This window comes from Scyliorhinus torazame, chromosome 14 (genome assembly GCF_047496885.1).
Source record: "Scyliorhinus torazame isolate Kashiwa2021f chromosome 14, sScyTor2.1, whole genome shotgun sequence".
Classification (NCBI taxonomy): Eukaryota; Metazoa; Chordata; class Chondrichthyes; order Carcharhiniformes; family Scyliorhinidae; genus Scyliorhinus; species Scyliorhinus torazame.
This window is the reverse complement of record NC_092720.1, coordinates 120798533-120818534: the sequence shown is the minus strand read 5'-3', so window position 1 is coordinate 120818534 and position 20002 is coordinate 120798533. Positions and strand designations below refer to the sequence as shown.

General features: G+C 55.4%; 1 protein-coding gene across 10 annotated transcripts in view; it reads right to left on the bottom strand.

The window, feature by feature from the left end:
• LOC140389980 (vitamin K-dependent protein C-like) overlaps positions 1 to 20002 on the bottom strand; it is a 101186-nt gene that overhangs the window by 65384 nt on the left and 15800 nt on the right. For 2 of the 10 annotated variants that reach the window (XM_072474717.1, XM_072474718.1), the window contains exon 1: positions 2471 to 2532. The exons of 6 other annotated variants lie outside the window; for them this stretch is intronic. In XM_072474717.1, the coding sequence (XP_072330818.1) occupies positions 2471 to 2517 (47 nt within the window). In that variant the 5' untranslated portion in view covers positions 2518 to 2532. Of the gene's footprint in view, positions 1 to 2470; positions 2533 to 9424; positions 9437 to 18364; positions 18402 to 20002 lie in introns of those variants that run through there. 2 more of the 10 variants (XM_072474725.1, XM_072474726.1) reach the window with 2 other exon arrangements.

The following is a 20002-nucleotide window of genomic DNA, read 5'->3' as shown; positions in this document are numbered from 1 at the left end:
TGGCGCAGGATGGCAGATTCCGGAGGATCCGAAGGTAGGTCCCACAGTTACTCCGGTTACTATGATGTGTTGGGTACTCTGCTAGACAGACGAACCAACACGGTTGCGAATGGTACAACTCAGTTTTATTACTATCATCTATTTACAGTGGTAAACTGGTTACTGAGGTTCGATCATAACCCTAGAATCTGTGGACCTATTCCTAATACTATCTTGTAGTGGCACTCAGCACATGGTGGATGTCTGAGTGGCTTCCTATGAGCTCTGTGCCCTGAGCTGTCTCCTGCTGGAATGCTCAGGAAGTGTCGTGTTCCCTGTTTTGTACTGTGTATGCTCTTGCCTGTGATTGGCTGTGGTGTTGGGTGTGTTGATTGGTCCGTTGATCTGTCCATCAGTATGTATGTATGTTTGTGCTATGATGTTTACCTGAATATCATGACATTAAGCACCTCCATTATCTTCCGCACAATAGAGAGAGAGGGTCCATGATATGCAGCGATAAATCATCCACATACAGGGACAACCATGCTCCCTTTCACTCTGCCGACGAGCAAAATGCGATGGCCAACGGCTCAATCGTCAAAGCAAACAGTAACGGGAAAGTGGACACCCCTATCTTGCACCCCTATATAACTGAAAGTACCCCAAACTCAATGCATTGGTACAAACTCTCAAAGTGAAGGTCCTGTACAAAAGCCTAAACAAATTTAGGCCCAAAGCCACATTCAGAAGTTTCCTAATTTGCCTGACAACATCCGGCCCTTAACAAAACCTGTTTGAGCCTCTGAAATTACTCCTGGCAGGCACCACTCCTAATGGATTGCCAACACCTTATCCAACATCTTTGCATCGGCATTCAACAGAGAGATGGGTCTGTACGACCCATACCCGATAGGATCTTCATCCTTTTTCAAGATCAAAGACACCAAAACCTGTGCCATGTGGCTGGCAGCACCTTCTGGGACAGAGAATCATTAAACATGTCCAAAATATGTGACCCAATACAGTCAACCTATCCGGGCCTGGCATCTTCCTCGGCTGCAGTGAACATATGGGCGCCTCCAGTTCCCATCCCTCTTTCCCTTCCCACCACTGGGAAGACCGATCCATCTAGAAACTGTACCATAGTTGAGTCCTCCTCCTGACTTGTCTAGCCCCCAATAAATGGTCTCAAATACCTAATTGATCTTCTTTGCAGCAGACCCCCCCCCCCCCCCCCCCCCGTGTCCTTAACTTGTGCTATCGTCCGAGATGCCACCTGCTGCCTCAGCTGGTGAGCCAATAAACGTCTGGTCTTCTCCCCGTACTTGTAAAACGTCCCTCTTGCATGTTGAAGCTGGTTCACCACCTTCCCCGTCGACATCAACTCAAACTCTATCTCAAGCTTCTTCCCCTTAGCTAACAGCTCTGCCATTGGTGCAGCAGAGTATTGATGGTCCTGTCTGTTTCACCCGATGCCGGTGTCAATGAATTTACATTGTGTACCTTGTGTTGCCCTATAATGTATTTGCTTTTCGTTTCATGTACTTAATGACCTGCTTGAGCTGCTTGCAGAAAAATACTTTTCACTGTACCTTGGTACATGTGACAATAAACAAATCCAATCCACCTCAAGGATGGAATCCACCAACCACTGCCTCTCCGCTCTTATCCAGACCTATCTCTATGAACTTTAAACAAAATGATGGCTCCCCTGATGACCGCCTTTACTGCTTCCCAGAATATTGAAGGCTACAGCTCCTCATTCTTATTAAAACCCACATCATTTCAAATAGCAGAAGCTATCCACAGGGCGGGAGGGGTTGTTGAGCGCAGCCCATCTCCAACCACATATTCACATAGTGCGGGGCATGATCTGATATTACAATCATCGAGCAACGACTTCCCCACTACAAAGAGGTCAATACGGGAATAGATCACCATCCACCCCCACCCCTATTTCTGTTCCATGAATACTAGCAGTACCTTTGTCTCCCCCAATGTTCTAAAGAATTTGGGGCTTGACCTGTCTGGCCTCGGGTCCATCAACAATTAAAGAACCCCCTCCCAAATCAACTGATGCGAGTCAAGCTTGGGGATGGCCACCATGTCATCCCAATTTGCCGCATATACATTCACTAAAACCACTGGAGCAGCTGCCAACTCCCCACTCACTATCACATATCTCCCCCCCTGAGTCCACCAGAATATTAGCCACCACAATGGTAATTCTCCTATTGTTCAGCACTGCAGCCCCTCGTCCTCGCATCCAAGTTCGAGTGGCCTTGCCCCACCTCCCCAATCCACAGTCTTGTCTGGTCTCCAACCCTAAGGTGTGACTCCTGCAAGAAAACAATACCCGCCTTCAAACTCTTTAGATGGGCAAACACCCGGGACCTTTTTAGTGGCCAATTTAATCCCCTCATGTTCCATGTAGCCAACCTGATTGGGCGTCTCTGCCCCCCCACTCCTAAGATCTGCCATATCCCACCTGCAAGGAAGTCCACGAGAGTCCCAGCTCCAGGTCCACCAAGCCATAGTTCTCTGCCACACCTCGCTCCCATTAACTAGCATAGCAGCTAGCAGGGTGACAACAAACTGGGGAAACATCAAAGTTGTACACACAATGGATAAGCAAACGGACCCCTACCTGAACCCATCTTTAGTATCAAACATTTTAGGAAAGGAAAACAATATATCCACACCTAACCCCTCCCCTCAAACGTTTCCACCAATACAGCAAAAGAAAAAAGAAAAGAACCACCAATCCAGAAAAAAAGGCAAAGAAATAGCAAAACACATCATTCAAATCTCTCCCAGTCCATGCTTCTTTACAAAGTCATTTTCCTCCTCCGATGTGTCGAAATACCAGTCTCGATCTTTGAACATGATCTGAAGGCGAGCCAGGTACACCACTCCAAAACGCACCTTGCCCCTGTAAAGAGCTGTCGTGGCCTTGTTGAACCCTGCACACCTTTTTGCCAGTTCTGCCCCAACGTCTTAATACATTCTGATGGGATGACCATCCTAACTACATTCTCGAATGTTCTTCACCCACCCCTGGATCCTCTCCTTATCCAGGTATCCATTGTGTTGGACTATAACTGCCCATGGCATTTACTTCTTGTAGCACCGTCAATATGACGCGAGGCATGTTGAGGCAATGTCAATTGAAGGCTTTATTAAGCAGAACTTTATCCCCAGCAGCGTGGTTACAGAATGCAGCTGCTGAGGGAAATGGAGGGAAAAACTGGGTTCTTATACCGGCATTTCTGGGTGGAGTCCAGTAGGTGGCAGATCCTATTTTTTAAAAAAATAATGCATTGTTAGTTGGTTAAATTTCCCTTTGAAGCCCAAGCATCATTCTAATAAATTTACGTTGCCATCCCTTCCAGGGCAGCACAGTACTTAGCACAGTTTCTTCACAGCTCCAGTGTCCCAGGTTTGATTCCCGGCTTGGGTCATGGTCTGTGCGGAGTTTGCACGTTCTCCCCGTGTCTGCATGGGTTTCCTCCGGGTGCTCCGGTTTCCTCCCATAGTCCAAAGATGTACAGGTTAGGTGGATTGGCCATGTTAAATTGCCTTTGGTGTCCAAAAAGGTTAGGTGGAGTTACTGGGTTACAGGGATAGGGTGGCGATGTGGGCTTAAGTAGGATGCTCTTTCCAAGGGCCGATGCAGACTCGATGGGCCGAATGGCCTCCTTCTGCATTGTAAATTCTGTGATTCTATAATTCTATCCCTCCACCAATAGCCTGTTGATACGTGGTGTAGCGTATTACCCCTAATACATACCACCACATTCACCCCCTTGTTGAAAAAAAACCCGGCGGGATGGTGGTTCGCATGGTGGTAGGGGTTTACAGAGTTGGTACTGTGCCGTAACTTTGAACAAAACACAAAATTATCGCTTCAACTGGGCCAACGGGCCAAACAGGGTCGGCATGATGCCATAACTATAACAAGACACAATAACTGAAAACATTGAGAGTTAAAGTGATTCTATGAGCCGGATGGGCGCCCTGGTCGTCCTTTCCGATCGTCTCGGGCGTGGTGGTGATGGCGCTGGCTCGAGTCCCGTCGACTCTGGGAGTGTAGCGCTGTCCCCTGTGTCCTGACTCCTGGGCGGGTCTGTGAGGAGAACCGAACCCACCGGGAAGGGGGTGGCTGCGGGATGAACCGGCGGGAGTGAGGAGGTGGTGATTGGCATTGGGGGGTGTGGGTAGCTCCGGCGGGCGCCAGATCTCGCAGGGAGACCGTGTCCTGTCGGCCATCGGTGTACTCCACATAGGCGTATTGCGGGTTGGCGTGAAAGAGATGCACCCGTTCCACCAACGGATCTGACTTGTGCGCCCGCACATGTTTCCGGAGCAGAATGGGTCCCGGAGCTGCTAGCCAGGTCGGAAGTTCCAGAGGAGGACTTCCTAGGAAAGTGGAGGAGGCGCTCGTGAGGCGTTTGATTTGTGGTGGTGCACAGCAGGGACCGGATAGAATGAAGGGCATCCGGGAGGACTTCCTGCCAGTGGGAAATTGGGAGGCTCCTAGGCCGGAGGGCCAGCAGGACGGCCTTCCAGACTGTTCCATTCTCCCCTTCTACCTGCCCGTTCCCCCGGGGGTTGTAACTGGTCGTCCTGCTCGAGGCTAGGCCCCTGCTGAGCAGGAATTGACGCAGTTCGTCACTCATAAAGGAGGACCCCCTGTCGCTATGGATATAGTCGGGGAAACCGAACAGTGTAAAAATGGTACCGAGGGCTTTAATGACCGTGGACGCGGTCATGTCGGGGCAGGGGATGGCGAAAGGGAAACGGGAGTATTCGTCAACGACGTTCAGGAAGTACGCATTGCGATCGGTGGAGGGGAGGGGGCCTTTGAAATCCAAATTGAGGCGTTCAAAGGGTCGAGAGGCCTTAACCAGGTGCGCTCTATCTGGCCTGAAAAAGTGCGGTTTGCACTCAGCGCAGATCTGGCAGTTTCTGGTGACTGTTCGGACGTCCTCGACGGAGTAAGGGAGGTTGCGGGCCTTAAGGAAGTGATAGAAACGAGTGACCCCCGGGTGGCAGAGGTCCTCGTGGAGGGCTTGTAGGCGGTCCACTTGTACATTGGCACATGTGCCGCGAGATAGGGCATCGGATGGCTTGTTCAGCTTTCCGGGACGATACAGGATCTCATAATTGAAGGTGGAGAGTTCGATCCTCCACCGCAAGATCTTGTTGTTCTTGATCTTGCCCCGCTGTGCATTATCTAACATGAAGGAAACCGACCGTTGGTCAGTGAGGAGAGTGAATCTCCTGCCGGCCAGGTAATGCCTCCAGTGTCGCACAGCTTCCACTATTGCTTGTGCCTCCTTTTCCACTGAGGAGTGGCGGATTTCTGAAGCGTGGAGGGTTCGGGAGAAGGCAGCCACGGGTCTGCCTGCTTGGTTGAGGGTGGCCGCCAGAGCTACATCCGATGCGTCGCTCTCGACCTGGAAGGGGAGGGACTCTTCATTGGCGCACATCGTGGCCTTTGCAATATCCGTTTTGATGCGGCTAAAGGCCTGGCATGCCTCTGTCGTAAGGGGAAAAGTAGTGGACTGGATTAGTGCACGGGCCTTGTCTGCGTACTGGGGGACCCACTGTACGTAATAAGAAAAGAAGCCCAGGCAACGTTTCAGGGCTTTGGCACAGTGGGGGAGAGGGAACTCCATGAGGGGGCGCATTCGTTCAGGGTCGGGGCCTATCACTCCATTACGCACTACGTAGCCCAGGATGGCTAGACGATCGGTGCGGAACACGCATTTTTCTTTGTTGTACGTGAGGTTCAGGGCGTGAGCGGTCTGGAGGAATTTTTGGAGATTGGCGTCGTGGTCCTGCTGGTCGTGGCCGCAGATGGTGACGTTGTCGAGATACGGGAACGTGGCTCGTAAACCGTGCTGGTCAACCATTCGGTCCATCTCTCGTTGGAAGACCGAGACTCCGTTCGTGACGCCGAATGGAACTCTTAAAATGTGGTATAACCGCCCGTCTGCTTCGAAGGCAGCATAGTTGCGGTCACCGGGACGGATGGGGAGCTGGTGGTAGGCGGACGTGAGGTCCATGGTGGAAAAGACCTTGTACTGTGCAATCCGATTGACCATGTCGGATATGCGGGGGAGAGGGTACGTATCTAGCTGAGTGTACCTGTTGATGGTCTGACTATAGTCGATGACCATCCTCTGTTTCTCTCCGGTCTTAACAACTACCACCTGGGCTCTCCAGGGACTGTTGCTAGCCTGGATGATGCCTTCCTTTATCTGGCCTTCGGACCGGATAAATGCTCGGTCCTGGGCGCTGTACCGTCTGCTCCTTGTGGCGACGGGTTTGCAATCCGGGGTGAGGTTCGCAAACAAGGAAGGCGGTTCAACCTTGAGGGTTGCGAGGCCGCAGACAGTCAGTGGGGGTATAGGGCCGCCAAATTTAAATGTTAAACTCTGGAGGTTGCATTGGAAGTCCAACCCTAGGAGTGTGGGCGCACAGAGATGGGGGAGGACATACAGCCGGTAATTTCGGAACTCCCTCCCCTGCACCGTTAGGTTAGCGATGCAGAACCCCGTGATCTGAACGGAGTGAGATCCCGCCGCCAGGAAAATTTTCTGGGTGCTTGGCCGAATTACGAGGGAACAGCGCCTTACCGTGTCCGGATGAATGAAGCTCTCCGTGCTCCCAGAGTCGATAAGACACAGCGTCTCGTAGCCATTCACTAGGACTGTAGTGGTTGCAGTCTGGAGCGTCCGGGGTCGCGACTGGTCGAGGGTCGTCGAAGCCAGACGTGGTTGTTGAAGTTGAGCATCGTAATCAGGCAGTATGTGGCCGTCTGTGTCGGGGTCCTTCAGCCAAGATGGCGGCGTCCACGGATCGAGCGCGGTCGGGGGTGGACAAAATGGCGGCGCCCATCTCTCCCTCGTGGCGTCCGGGGTCCAAAGTGGCGGCGTCCGTTGGTCACACGTGGATCGCTGGGGGGGCTGGGTCTGTGGTCTCGTTTCTTCCCTGGAGATAGCGGCGACCCCGCGGGACTTGCACACCGTCGCGTAGTGGCCCTTCTTCCCGCAGCTTTTGCAGGTAGCCGCGCGGGCCGGGCAGCGCTGCCGAGGGTGTTTCGGCTGGCCGCAAAAATAGCAGCGGGGCTCCCCCGGTTGGTCTGGTGTTTTGGCCGCGCAGGTTTGCGGGGGTGGGGGGGGTGTCGGAGAGTCGACCGCAGTGGGTGTTCACGGAGCCCAAGGAGTTGTAGTGTGGTCAGGGGGCGTAGGCGCCGGCGTTACGCGAGGCCACATCGAGGGATGCCGCCAGGGCCCAAGCTTCTGTAAGTCCCAGAGATTCTTTCTCCAGAAGCCTCTGGCGGATCTGGGAAGAGGCCAAACCTGCCACATACGCATCGCGGACCAGGAGCTCTGTGTGTTCACCCGCTGTTACCGCCGGGCAGTTGCAGTTTTGACCCAGGATCTGCAGGGCGTTATAAAACTCGTCCAGCGATTCCCCCGAAATTGCCGTCGTGTGGCGAGCTGGTAGCGAGCAAAAACCTGGTTGACGGGCCGGATGCAGATATCCTTCAGCGCGGCGATGGCACCGGTGAAACCGTCCTCGTCCTCGATAAGGGAGTAGACGTCAGGACTCACCCTGGAATAGAGGACCTGCATCTTTTGTTCGTCAGTCGGTGTGCCGGGGGCTGTTCGGAGGTAGCCCTCAAAGCATGCCATCCAGTGTTTGAAGATAGAGGCCGAGTTAGCTGCTTGGGGTGCGATGCGCAGGCACTCCGGGGTGATTCGGAGCTCTATGTTCCCACGTCGTTTCTTCAATTTAAATTCTGCTTAATAAATTGTAGCACCGTCAATATGACGCGAGGCAGGTTGAGGCAATGTCAATTGGAGGCTTTATTAAGCAGAACTTTATCCCCAGCAGCGTGGTTACAGAATGCAGCTGCTGAGGGAAATGGAGGGAAAAACTGGGTTCTTATACCGGCATTTCTGGGTGGAGTCCAGTAGTTGGCAGATCCTATCAGGACCTGGCATCCCTCCACCAATAGCCTGTCGACACGTGGTGTACCGTATTACCCCAAATACATACCACCACAATCACTGACCCACCGTACAGGCCGGGATACATTACTGACCAACCACACAGGCTCAGACACATCACTGACCCACCGCACAGGCTGGGATATATCACTGACCCACCGCACAGGCTGGGATACATCACTGACCCACCGCACAGGCCGGGGTACATCACTGACCCACCGCACAGGCCGTGACACATCACTGACCAACCGCACAGGCACTGATACATCACAGACGCACCGCACAGGCTGTGACACATCACTGACCCACCGCACAGGCTGTGACACATCACTGACCCACCGCACAGGCTGGGATACATCACTGACCCATTGCACAGGCCGTGATACATCACTGACCCACCGCAAAGGCTTGGATACATCACTGACCCACCGTACAGGCTGGGATACATCACTGACCCACCGCACAGGCTTGGATACATCACTGATCCACCGTACAGGCTGGGATACATCACTGACCCACCGCACAGGCTGGGATACATTCCTGACCCACCGTACAGGCTGGGATACATCACTGACCCACCGTACAGGCTGGGATACATCACTGACCCACCGCACAGGCTGTGGTACATCACTGACCCACCGCACAGGCTGGGATACATCACTAACCCACCGCACAGGCTTGGATACATCACTGACACACCAGTTGGGCGCAGATACATCACAGACCCACCGCACAGGATGGGATACATCACTGACCCACCGTACAGGCTCAGATACATTACAGACCCACCGCACAGGCTGGGATACATGACTGACCTACCGCACAGGCTAGGATACATCATTGACCCACCGCAAAGGCCGGGGTACATCACTGACCCACCGCACAGGCCGTGATACATCACTGACCAACCGCACAGGCACTGATACATCACAGACGCACCGCACAGGCTGGGATACATCACTGACCCACTGCATAGGCTGGGATACATCACTGACCCATCGCACAGGCTGTGGTACATCACTGACCCACCGCACAGGCTGGGATACATCACTGACCCACCGCACAGGCCGGGATACATCACTGAACAAAGAACAGGCCGTGATACATCACTGACCCACCGCTCAGGCGGGGATACATCACAGACCCACCGCACAGGCTGGGATACATCACTGACCCACCGCACAGGCTTGGATACATCACTGACCCACCGCACAGGCTGGGATACATCACTGACCCACCGTACAGGCCGGGATACATCACTGACCCACCGCACAGGCTGGGATACATCACTGACCCACCACACAGGCTCAGATACATCACAGACCCACTGTACAGACTCAGATACATCACAGACCCATTGCACGGGCTGGGATACATCACTGACCCACCGCACAGGCTGGGATACATCACTGACCCACCGCACAGGCCGAGGTACATCATTAACCCACCGCACAGGCCGTGATACATCACTGACCACCGTACAGGCCGGGATACATCACTGACCCACCGCACAGGCTGGGATACATCACTGACCCACCGCACAGGCTCAGATACATCACAGACCCACTGTACAGACTCAGATACATCACAGACCCATTGCACAGGCTGGGATACATCACTGACCCACCGCACAGGCTGGGATACATCACTGACCCACCGCACAGGCCGAGGTACATCATTAACCCACCGCACAGGCCGTGATACATCACTGACCACCGTACAGGCCGGGATACATCACTGACCCACCGCACAGGCCGAGGTACATCATTAACCCACCGCACAGGCCGTGATACATCACTGACCACCGCACAGGCCGTGATACATCACTGACCCACCGCACAGGCTGGGATACATCACTGACCCACCGTACAGGCCGGGATACATCACTGACCCAGCGCACAGGCTGGGATACATCACTGACCCACCGCACAGGCTGGGATACATCACTGACCCACCGTACAGGCTGGGATACATCACTGACCTACCGCACAGGCTGGGATACATCACTGACCCACCGTACAGGCTGGGATACATCACTGACCCACCGCACAGGCTGGGATACATCACTGACCCACCGTACAGGCTGGGATACATCACTGACCTACCATACAGGCTGGGATACATCACTGACCCACCGTACAGGCCGGTGTACATCATTTACCCACCATACAGGCTGGGATACATCACTGATCCACCGCACAGGCCGTGATACATCACTGACCCACCGCACAAGCCGTGATACATTACTGACCCACCGTACAGGGTGGGATACATCACTGCCTCACCGAACAGGCTGTGGTACATCACTGACCCACCGTACAGACTGGGATACATCACTGACCCACCGCACAGGCTGGGATACATCACTGCCTCACCGAACAGGCTGTGGTACATCATTGACCCATCGCACAGGCTGTGGTACATCACTGACCCACCGTACAGGCTGGGATACATCACTGACCTACCGCACAGGCTGGGATACATCACTGACCCACCGTACAGGCTGGGATACATCACTGACCCACCGCACAGGCTGGGATACATCACTGACCCACCGTACAGGCTGGGATACATCACTGACCTACCATACAGGCTGGGATACATCACTGACCCACCGTACAGGCCGGTGTACACCATTTACCCACCATACAGGCTGGGATACATCACTGACCCACCGCACAGGCCGTGATACATCACTGACCCACCGCACAAGCCGTGATACATTACTGACCCACCGTACAGGGTGGGATACATCACTGCCTCACCGAACAGGCTGTGGTACATCACTGACCCACCGTACAGGCTGGGATACATCACTGACCCACCGCACAGGCTGGGATACATCACTGCCTCACCGAACAGGCTGTGGTACATCATTGACCCATCGCACAGGCTGGGATACATCACTGACCCACCGTACAGTCTGGGATTTATCACTGACCCACCGCACAGGCTCGGATATATCACTGCCTCACCGAACAGGCTGTGGTACATCACTGACCCATCATACAGGCTGGGATACATCACTGTAGCGCACAATAACTTACGCGAAACGAGAAGTGATGAAGTCGATCTAGGCTTTATTAAGCGAGGCTTGTCCCCAGCAGCTCAGCAACAGAATAAGGCGGCGGGGAGAAGCTCGGGCTCTTATACTCTGCCTTCAGGGCGGAGCCAGAAGTTGGCAGATCCAACCAGGACCCGGGACCTGACAGCCAATAGCCTCTCGGCTTCACAGGTACCACATTACTCCTAATACATACCACCACATTCACCCCTTGTTAAAAAAGAACCCGGCGGGGTGGTGGTTCGCATGGTGGTAAGGGTTTACAAGGCTGGCCCTGGAATAAATTTCGGACTGTTAATACAGCTTTAGCCCTACACTGGGCTATGTACAAGTTTGTGAGAACTATTTACAATATGAGTAAAAAAACTTTTTTTGTTACAACTACATTCTTGCTTTTCTTGGTGTCACGCGGATTCCACGAGTCGAGCGGGCGGTCTGGTCTTCCTCGTCGATCGCCTCAGCCCCGGTGGTGGTGCAGGTGCTTGCTCGGGCGTTGTCGTCACCGGGAGCGTTTCGCTGTTTGTTCCTGTTTTACTCCTGGGCGGGCACGGGAGGAGGACCAATTCCCCCCGGGAAGGGGGCGGTCGCGGGGTGCGCCGGTGGCAGGGAGGGGGTGATCGGTGTCGGGTGTGTGTGTGTTGCCGGCGGGCACCAGGTCCCGCAGGGAGACCGTGTCCTGTCGGCCGTCGGGGTACACGTAGGCGTACTGCGGGTTCGCGTGGAGAAGGTGAACCCTCTCGACCAACGGGTCCGATTTGTGCGCCCGCACATGTTTCCGGAGCAAGATGGGTCCTGGGGCCGCCAGACAGGTCTGCAGCGATGTTCCGGAGGAGGACTTCCTTGGGAAGACAAGGAGGCGCTCATGAGGCGTTTGGTTCGTGGTGGTACACAGCAGCGACCGGATGGAGTGGAGAGCATCCGGGAGGACCTCCTGCCACCGGGAAACTGGGAGATTCCTGGACCGTAGGGCCAGTAGGACGGTCTTCCAGACCGTGCCGTTCTCCCTCTCTACTTGCCCGTTCCCCCGGGGGTTGTAGCTGGTCGTCCTGCTCGAGGCTATGCCCTTGCTGAGCAGGAACTGGCGCAGCTCGTCACTCATGAAGGAGGACCCCCTATCACTATGGATATACGCGGGGCAACCGAACAGTGTGAATATGGTGCCAAGGGCTTTAATGACTGTGGCCGCTGTCATGTCGGGGCAGTGGATGGCGAAGGGGAATCGGGAGTATTCGTCCACCACGTTCAGGAAGTATGCATTGCGGTCGGTGGAGGGGAGGAGCCCTTTGAAATCCAAACTGAGGCGTTCAAAGGGGCGGGAAGCCTTGATCAGTTGCGCTCTATCCGGCCTGAAAAAGTGCGGTTTGCACTCTGCGCAGATGTGGCAGTTCCTGGTGACTGTACGGACCTCCTCCACAGAGTAGGGGAGGTTGCGGGACTTTATGAAATGGTAGAATCGAGTGACCCCCGGGTGGCAGAGGTCCTCGTGGAGGGCTTGGAGGCGGTCTATTTGTGCGTTGGCACATGTGCTGCGGGATAGGGCATCGGACGGCTCGTTCAGCTTTCCGGGACGATACAAGATCTCATAATTGAAGGTGGAGAGCTCGATCCTCCACCTTAAGATCTTGTCATTCTTAATTTTGCCCCGCTGTGCATTATCGAACATGAAGGCTACCGACCGTTGGTCAGTGAGGAGAGTGAATCTCCTGCCGGCCAGGTAATGCCTCCAATGTTGCACAGCTTCCACTATGGCTTGGGCTTCCTTTTCCACTGAGGAGTGGCGGATTTCTGAGGCGTGGAGGGTCCGGGAGAAAAAGGCCACGGGTCTGCCCGCTTGGTTAAGGGTGGCCGCCAGAGCTACATCGGATGCGTCGCTCTCGACCTGGAAGGGGAGGGACTCATCGATGGCGCGCATCGTGGCCTTTGCGATATCCGCTTTGATGCGGCTGAAGGCCTGGCAAGCCTCTGTCGACAGGGGGAAGGTAGTGGACTGTATTAGCGGGCGGGCCTTGTCTGCGTACTGGGGGACCCACTGGGCGCAATATGAAAAGAAGCCCAGGCAGCGTTTTAGGGCTTTGGAGCAGTGGGGGAGGGGAAATTCCATAAGGGGGCGCATGCGTTCGGGGTCGGGGCCTATTATTCCATTGCGCACTCCGGTATCCCAGGATTGCCAAACGGTTTGTGCTAAAAACGCATTTTTCCTCGTTATATGAGAGGTTCAGGGCGTTAGTGGTCTGGATGAACTTTTGGAGGTTGGCGTCGTGGTCCTGCTGATCGTGGCCGCAGATGGTTACGTTGTCGACATACAGGAACGTGGCCTGCAACCCGTGGTCAACCATTCGGTCCATCTCCCGTTGGAAGATCGAGATCCTGTTCGTGATGCCAAATGCGACCCTTAGGAAGTGGTATAGACGCCCGTCTGCCTCGAAGGCGGTGTACTTGCGGTCACCTGGGCGGATGGGGAGCTGGTGGTAGGCAGACTTGAGGTCCACGGTGGAAAAAACCTTATACTGGGCAATCCGATTTACCATGTCGGATATGCGGGGGAAGAGGGTACGCATCTCGCTGCGTGTACCTGTTGATGGTCTGACGATAGTCTACGACCATCCTTTGCTTCTCCCCGGTCTTTACGACTACCACCTGGGCTCTCCAGGGACTATTGCTGGCCTGAATTATGCCTTCCTTCAGCAACCGCTGGACTTCAGACCGAATAAATATCCGGTCCTGGGCGCTGTACCGTCTGCTCCTAGTGGCGACGGGTTTGCAATCCGGGGTTTGGTTTGCAAACAAGGACGACGGTTCAACCTTGAGAGTTGCGAGGCCGCAGATAGTGAGTGGGGGTATTGGGCCGCCGAATTGGAATGTTAGGCTCTGAAGGTTACATTGGAAATCTAATCCCAGTAATGTGGGCGCGCAGAGTTGGGGCAGGACGTAGAGCCTGTAGTTTTTAAACTCCCTCCCTTGCACCGTTAGGTTTGCGATGCAGAACCCTTTGATCTGTACGGAATGGGATCCTGCAGCTAGGGAAATCTTTTGCGTGCTTGGATGGATGGTCAGAAAACAGCGTCTTACCGTGTCTGGGTGAATAAAACTTTCCGTGCTCCCCGAGCCGATCAGGCATGGCGACTCGTATCTGTTGACCAGCACCGTTGTTGTCGTAGTCTGGAGCGTCCGGGGCCGCGATTGATCCAGTGTCACCGAAGCCAGTCGTGGTAGTAGTGTCGCGGCGTCTTCTTCGGACCCCGTGGAGCCGTTGATGCTGGGGTCCTTTGTTGTCAACCAAGATGGTGGCGTCCATGAATCGCACGCGGCCGGGGGTGGACAAAATGACCGCCCCCATGAATCGCACGTGGCTGGGGGGTCACAAGATGGCAGCACCCATCCTCCCCTCGTGGTGCCCGGCACCCAAACTGGCGGCGCCCGCGGGTCGCACATGGGGCACGGGGGGGGGGGTTGGGGGGTGTTTGGGATGTGCTGGCCCCGTTCTTCTCCGGGGATTGCGGTGACCCCCCGGGACCGGCACACTGCCGCGTAATGGGCCTTTTGGCAGCAGCTTTTACAAATAGCTGCGTGGGCCGGGCAGCGCTGCTGGGGGTGTTTCGCTTGTCCGCAGAAATAGCAGCGGGCCCCCCCGGGATGGTCTGGCGCTTCAACCGCGCAAGGGGGGGGTGCCGGGGAGTTGGTCGCGATGGGGGTCCACGGAGCCCAAGGGGCTGCCGCGCGGTCGGGGCCGTAGGCGCGGGCGTTTTGTGAGGCCACATCAAGAGAGGCTGCAAGGGCCCGTGTCTCTGAGAGTCCTAGCGACTCTCTTTCTAAAAGTCTTTGGCGAATTTGGGGAGAGTTCATACCTGCCACAAATGCATCACGAATTAGCAGGTCCGTGTGTTCGATCGCGTTCACCGGCGGGCAGCTGCAGCCTCGTCCCAAAATTAGCAGCGCGGCGTAGAATTCCTCGAGCGATTCTCTGGGACTTTGTCGTCTCGTCGCGAGTTGGTGGCGCGCATAGACCTGGTTCACGGGCCGAACGTCAATTCCCTTCAATAATGTGAACGTGTCGGGAAATCCTCTGCGTCTTCTATTAGAGAGTAAATTTCCGGGCTTACCCTCGAATGCAGGACCTGCATTTTCTGCTCTTCTGTGATCCGGCCGGGGGCCGTTCGGAGGTAGCCTTCAAAGCATGCTTGCCAGTGTTTGAATACTGCTGCCGAGTTCGCTGCGTGGGGGCTGATCCGCAGGCACTCCGGGGCGATCCGGAGTTCCATAGTCTTTTAAGCTCGCTTAATAAATTGTAGCGCACAATGACTTAAGCGAAAGGAGAAGTGATGAAGTCGATCTAGGCTTTATTAAGCGAGACTTGTCCCCAGCAGCTCAGCAACAGAATAAGGCTGCGGGGAGAAGCTCGGGCTCTTATACTCCGCCTTCAGAGCGGAGCCAGAAGTCGGCAGATCCAACCAGGACCCGGGACCTGACAGCCAATAGCTTCTCGGCTTCACAGGTACCACATTACCCCTAATACATACCACCACAATCACTGACCCAGCGCACAGGCTGGGATACGTCACTGACCCAGCGCACAGGACGGGATACATCACTGACCCACCACACAGGCTGGGATACATCACTGACCCACCGCACAGGAGGGGATACATCACTGACCCACCGCACAGGCTGGGATACATCACTGACCCACCGCACAGGCCGTGATACATCACTGACCAACCGCACAGGCCGTGATACATCACTGACCCACCGCACAGGCCGTGATACATCACTGACCAACCGCACAGGCTGGGATACACCACTGACCCACCGCACAGGACGTGATACATCACTGACCCACCGCACAGGCCGTGATACATCACTGACCAACCGCACAGGCCGAGATTCATCACTGACACAATGCACAAGCCGATGTCCATCACTGACCAACACATAGCATGAGGTACATCACTGACCCACCGCGCAGGCCGAGGTACATCACCGACCCATCGCACAGGCCGAAGTACATCACTGACCCACCACACAGGCCGAGGTACATCACTGACCCACCACGCAGGCCGAGGTACATCACTGACCCGCCGCACAGGCCGAGGTTATTCACTGACCCACTGCACAGGCCGAAGTACATCAGTGACCCACTGCACAGGCTGGGACATATCACTGACCCACCGCACAGGCTCGGATACATCACTGACCCACTGCACAGGCGGGGATACATCACTGACCCACCACACAGTCTGGGATACATCACTGACCCACCGCACAGGCTGTGATACATCACTGACCCACCGCACAGGCCGTGATACATCACTAATCAACCGCACAGGCCGGGATACATCACTGACCCACCATACAGTCTCTGATACATCTCAGACCCACCGCACAGGCTGGGATACATCACTGAGCCACCATACAGGCCGGGATACATCACTGACCGGCCTCACAGGATGGTATACAGCACTGACCCACCGCACAGGCTCTGATACATCACTGAGCCACCGCACAGGCTGGGATACATCACTGACCGACATCACAGGATGGTATACAGCACTGACCCACCGCACAGGCTCTGATACATCACTGACCCACCGCACAGGCCGGGATAAATCACTGACCTACCGCACAGGCCGGAGTACATCACTGACCCACAGTACAGGCTCTGAGACATCACTGACCCAGCGCACAGACCGAGATCCATTATTGATCCAGCGCACAGGCCGAGATTCATCACTGACCCAATGCACAAGCTGATGTCCATCACTGACCAACACATAGCATGAGGTACATCACTGACCCACTGCACAGGCCGAGGTACATCACTGACCCGCCGCACAGGCCGAGGTACATCCCTGACCCACTGCACAGGCCGAAGTACATCACTGATCCACCGCACAGGCTGGGATACATCACTGACCCACCGCACAGGCTCTGATACATCACTGACTCACCGCACTGGCCGGGGTACATCACTGACCCACCATACAGGCTGGGATACATCACTGAGCAACCGCACAGGGTTGGATACATCACTGACCCACCATATAGACTGGGATACATCACTGACCCACCGCACAGGCCGTGATACATCACTGATCCACCGCACAGGCTGGGATACATCACTGACCCACCGCAAAGGCCGTGGTACATCACTGACCCACCGCACAGGTCGAGGTACATCACTGACCCACCGCACAGGCTGGGATACATCACTGACCCACCGCAGAGGTGGGGATACATCACTGACCCAGCGCACAGGACGGGATACATCACTGACCCATCGTACAGGCTGGGATACATCACTGACCCACCGCAGAGGTGGGGATACATCACTGACCCACCACAGAGGCGGGGATACATCGCTGACCCACCACACCGGCTGGGATATATCACTGACCCATCGCACAGGCTGTGATACATCGCTGACCAACCGCACAGGCACTGATACATCACAGACGTACCGCACAGGCTGGGATACATCACTGACCCAGTGCACAGGCCGTGATACATCACTGACCAACCGCACAGGTTCTGATACATCACTGACCCACCACACAGGCTGGGATACATCACTGACCCACCGTACAGGCTCTGATACATCACAGACCCACCGCACAGGCTGTGATACATCACTGACCCACCGCACTGGCTGGGAAACATCACTGACCCATTGCACAGGCCGGGATACATCACTGACCCATCGCACAGGCCGTGATCCATCACTGACCCACCGCACAGGCCGGGATACATCACTGACCCACCGCACGGGCTGTGATACATCACTGACCCACCGCACAGGCTGGGATACATCACTGACCAATCGCACAGGCCGGGATACATCACTGACCCACCGCACAGGCCGTGATACATCACTGACCCACCGCACAGGCTGAGATACATCACTGACCCACCATACAGGCTCTGATACATCTCAGACCCACCGCACAGGCTGGGATACATCATTGACCCACCGCACAGGCCGGGATACATCACTGACCCACCGCACATGCCGGAATAAATCACTGACCTACCGCACAGGCCGGAGTACATCACTGACCCACAGTACAGGCTCTGAGACATCACTGACAAACGGCACAGGCCGAGGTACATCATTGACACACAGCATAAGCCGTGATCCATCACTGACCAAGCGCACAGACCGAGATCCATTATTGACCCAGCGCACAGGCCGAGATTCATCACTGACCCAATGCACAAGCCGATGTCCATCACTGACCAACACATAGCATGAGGTACATCACTGACCCACCGCGCAGGCTCGGATACATCACTGACCCACCGCACAGGCCGAGGTACATCACTGACCCACCGCACAGGCCGAGGTGCATCACTGACCCGCCGCACAGGCCGAGGTACATCCTTGACCCACTGCACAGGCCGAAGTACATCACTGATCCACCGCACAGGCTGGGATATATCACTGACCCACCGCACAGGCTGTGATACATCGCTGACCAACCGCACAGGCACTGATACATCACAGACGCACCGCACAGGCTGGGATACATCACTGACCCAGTGCACAGGCCGTGATACATCACTAACCAACCGCACAGGTGCTGATACATCACTGACCCACCACACAGGCCGTGATACATCACTGACCCACCGCACAGGCTGGGAAACATCACTGACCCATTGCACAGGCCGGGATACATCACTGACCCACCGCACAGGCTAGGATACATCACTGACCCATCGCACAGGCCGGGATACATCACTGACCCACCGTACAGGCTGGGATACAGCACTGACCCACCGCACAGGCTGGGATACATCACTGACCCACCGTACAGGCTGGGATACATCACTGACCCACCGCACAGGCTGTGATACATCACTGACCCACCGCACAGGCTAGGATACATCACTGACCCATCGCACAGGCCGGGATACATCATTGACCCATGGCACAGGCCGGGATACATCATTGACCCATCGCACAGGCCGGGATACATCACTGACCCACCATACAAGCTGGTGTGGTAGTATGCATTAGGGGTCATGTGGGACTGTGAAGCCGTGATGCCATTGGCTGACAGATCCCGGGTCCTGGTTGGCTGTTGATCTTTAGCTCCGCCCTGAAGGCGGAGTATAAGAACCAGGAGTTCTCCCCGCAGCTCCAGTCTGTTGCTGAACTGCGGGGAACAAGTCACGCTTAATAAAGCCTCATCGACTTCATGAGTCCCAAGAGTCCAGCGCATCCCAAACGCTCCCCAACCCCCCCAGCGCCCCATGTGCGACCCGCAGGCGCCGCCATTTTGGGTCCCGGCCACCACGAGGGGAGGATGGCCGCCGCCATCTTGTAACCCCCCAGCCATGTGCGATGCATGGGGGCGGCCATTTTGACCACCCCCGCCGCCATCTTGGGACCCCCCAGCCATGTGCGATGCATGGGGGCGGCCATTTTGTCCACCCCCGCCGCCATCTTGGACGACAACAAAGGACCCCAGCATCGACGGCTCCACGGGGTTCGAAGAAGACGCTGAGACACTGCGACCACATCTGGCCTCGGTGACGCTGGACCAAGCACGGCCCCGGACGCTCCAGACGGCGACAACAACGGTGCTGATCAACGGACACGAGACACCATGCCTGATCGACTCCGGGAGCACAGAAAGCTTCATCCACCCCGACACGGTAAGACGCTGTTTTTGACCATCCGTCCCAGTACGCAAAAGATTTCCCTAGCTGCAGGATCCCACTCCGTACAGATCAAAGGGTTCAGCATAGTGACCCTAACGGTGCAAGGGAGGGAGTTTAAAAACTACAGGCTCTACGTCCTTCCCCAACTCTGCGCGCCCACATTACTGGGATTAGACTTCCAGTGCAACCTGCAGACCCTAACATTCCAATTCGGCGGCCCAATACCCCCACTCACTATCTGCGGCCTCGCAACCCTCAAGGTTGAGCCCCC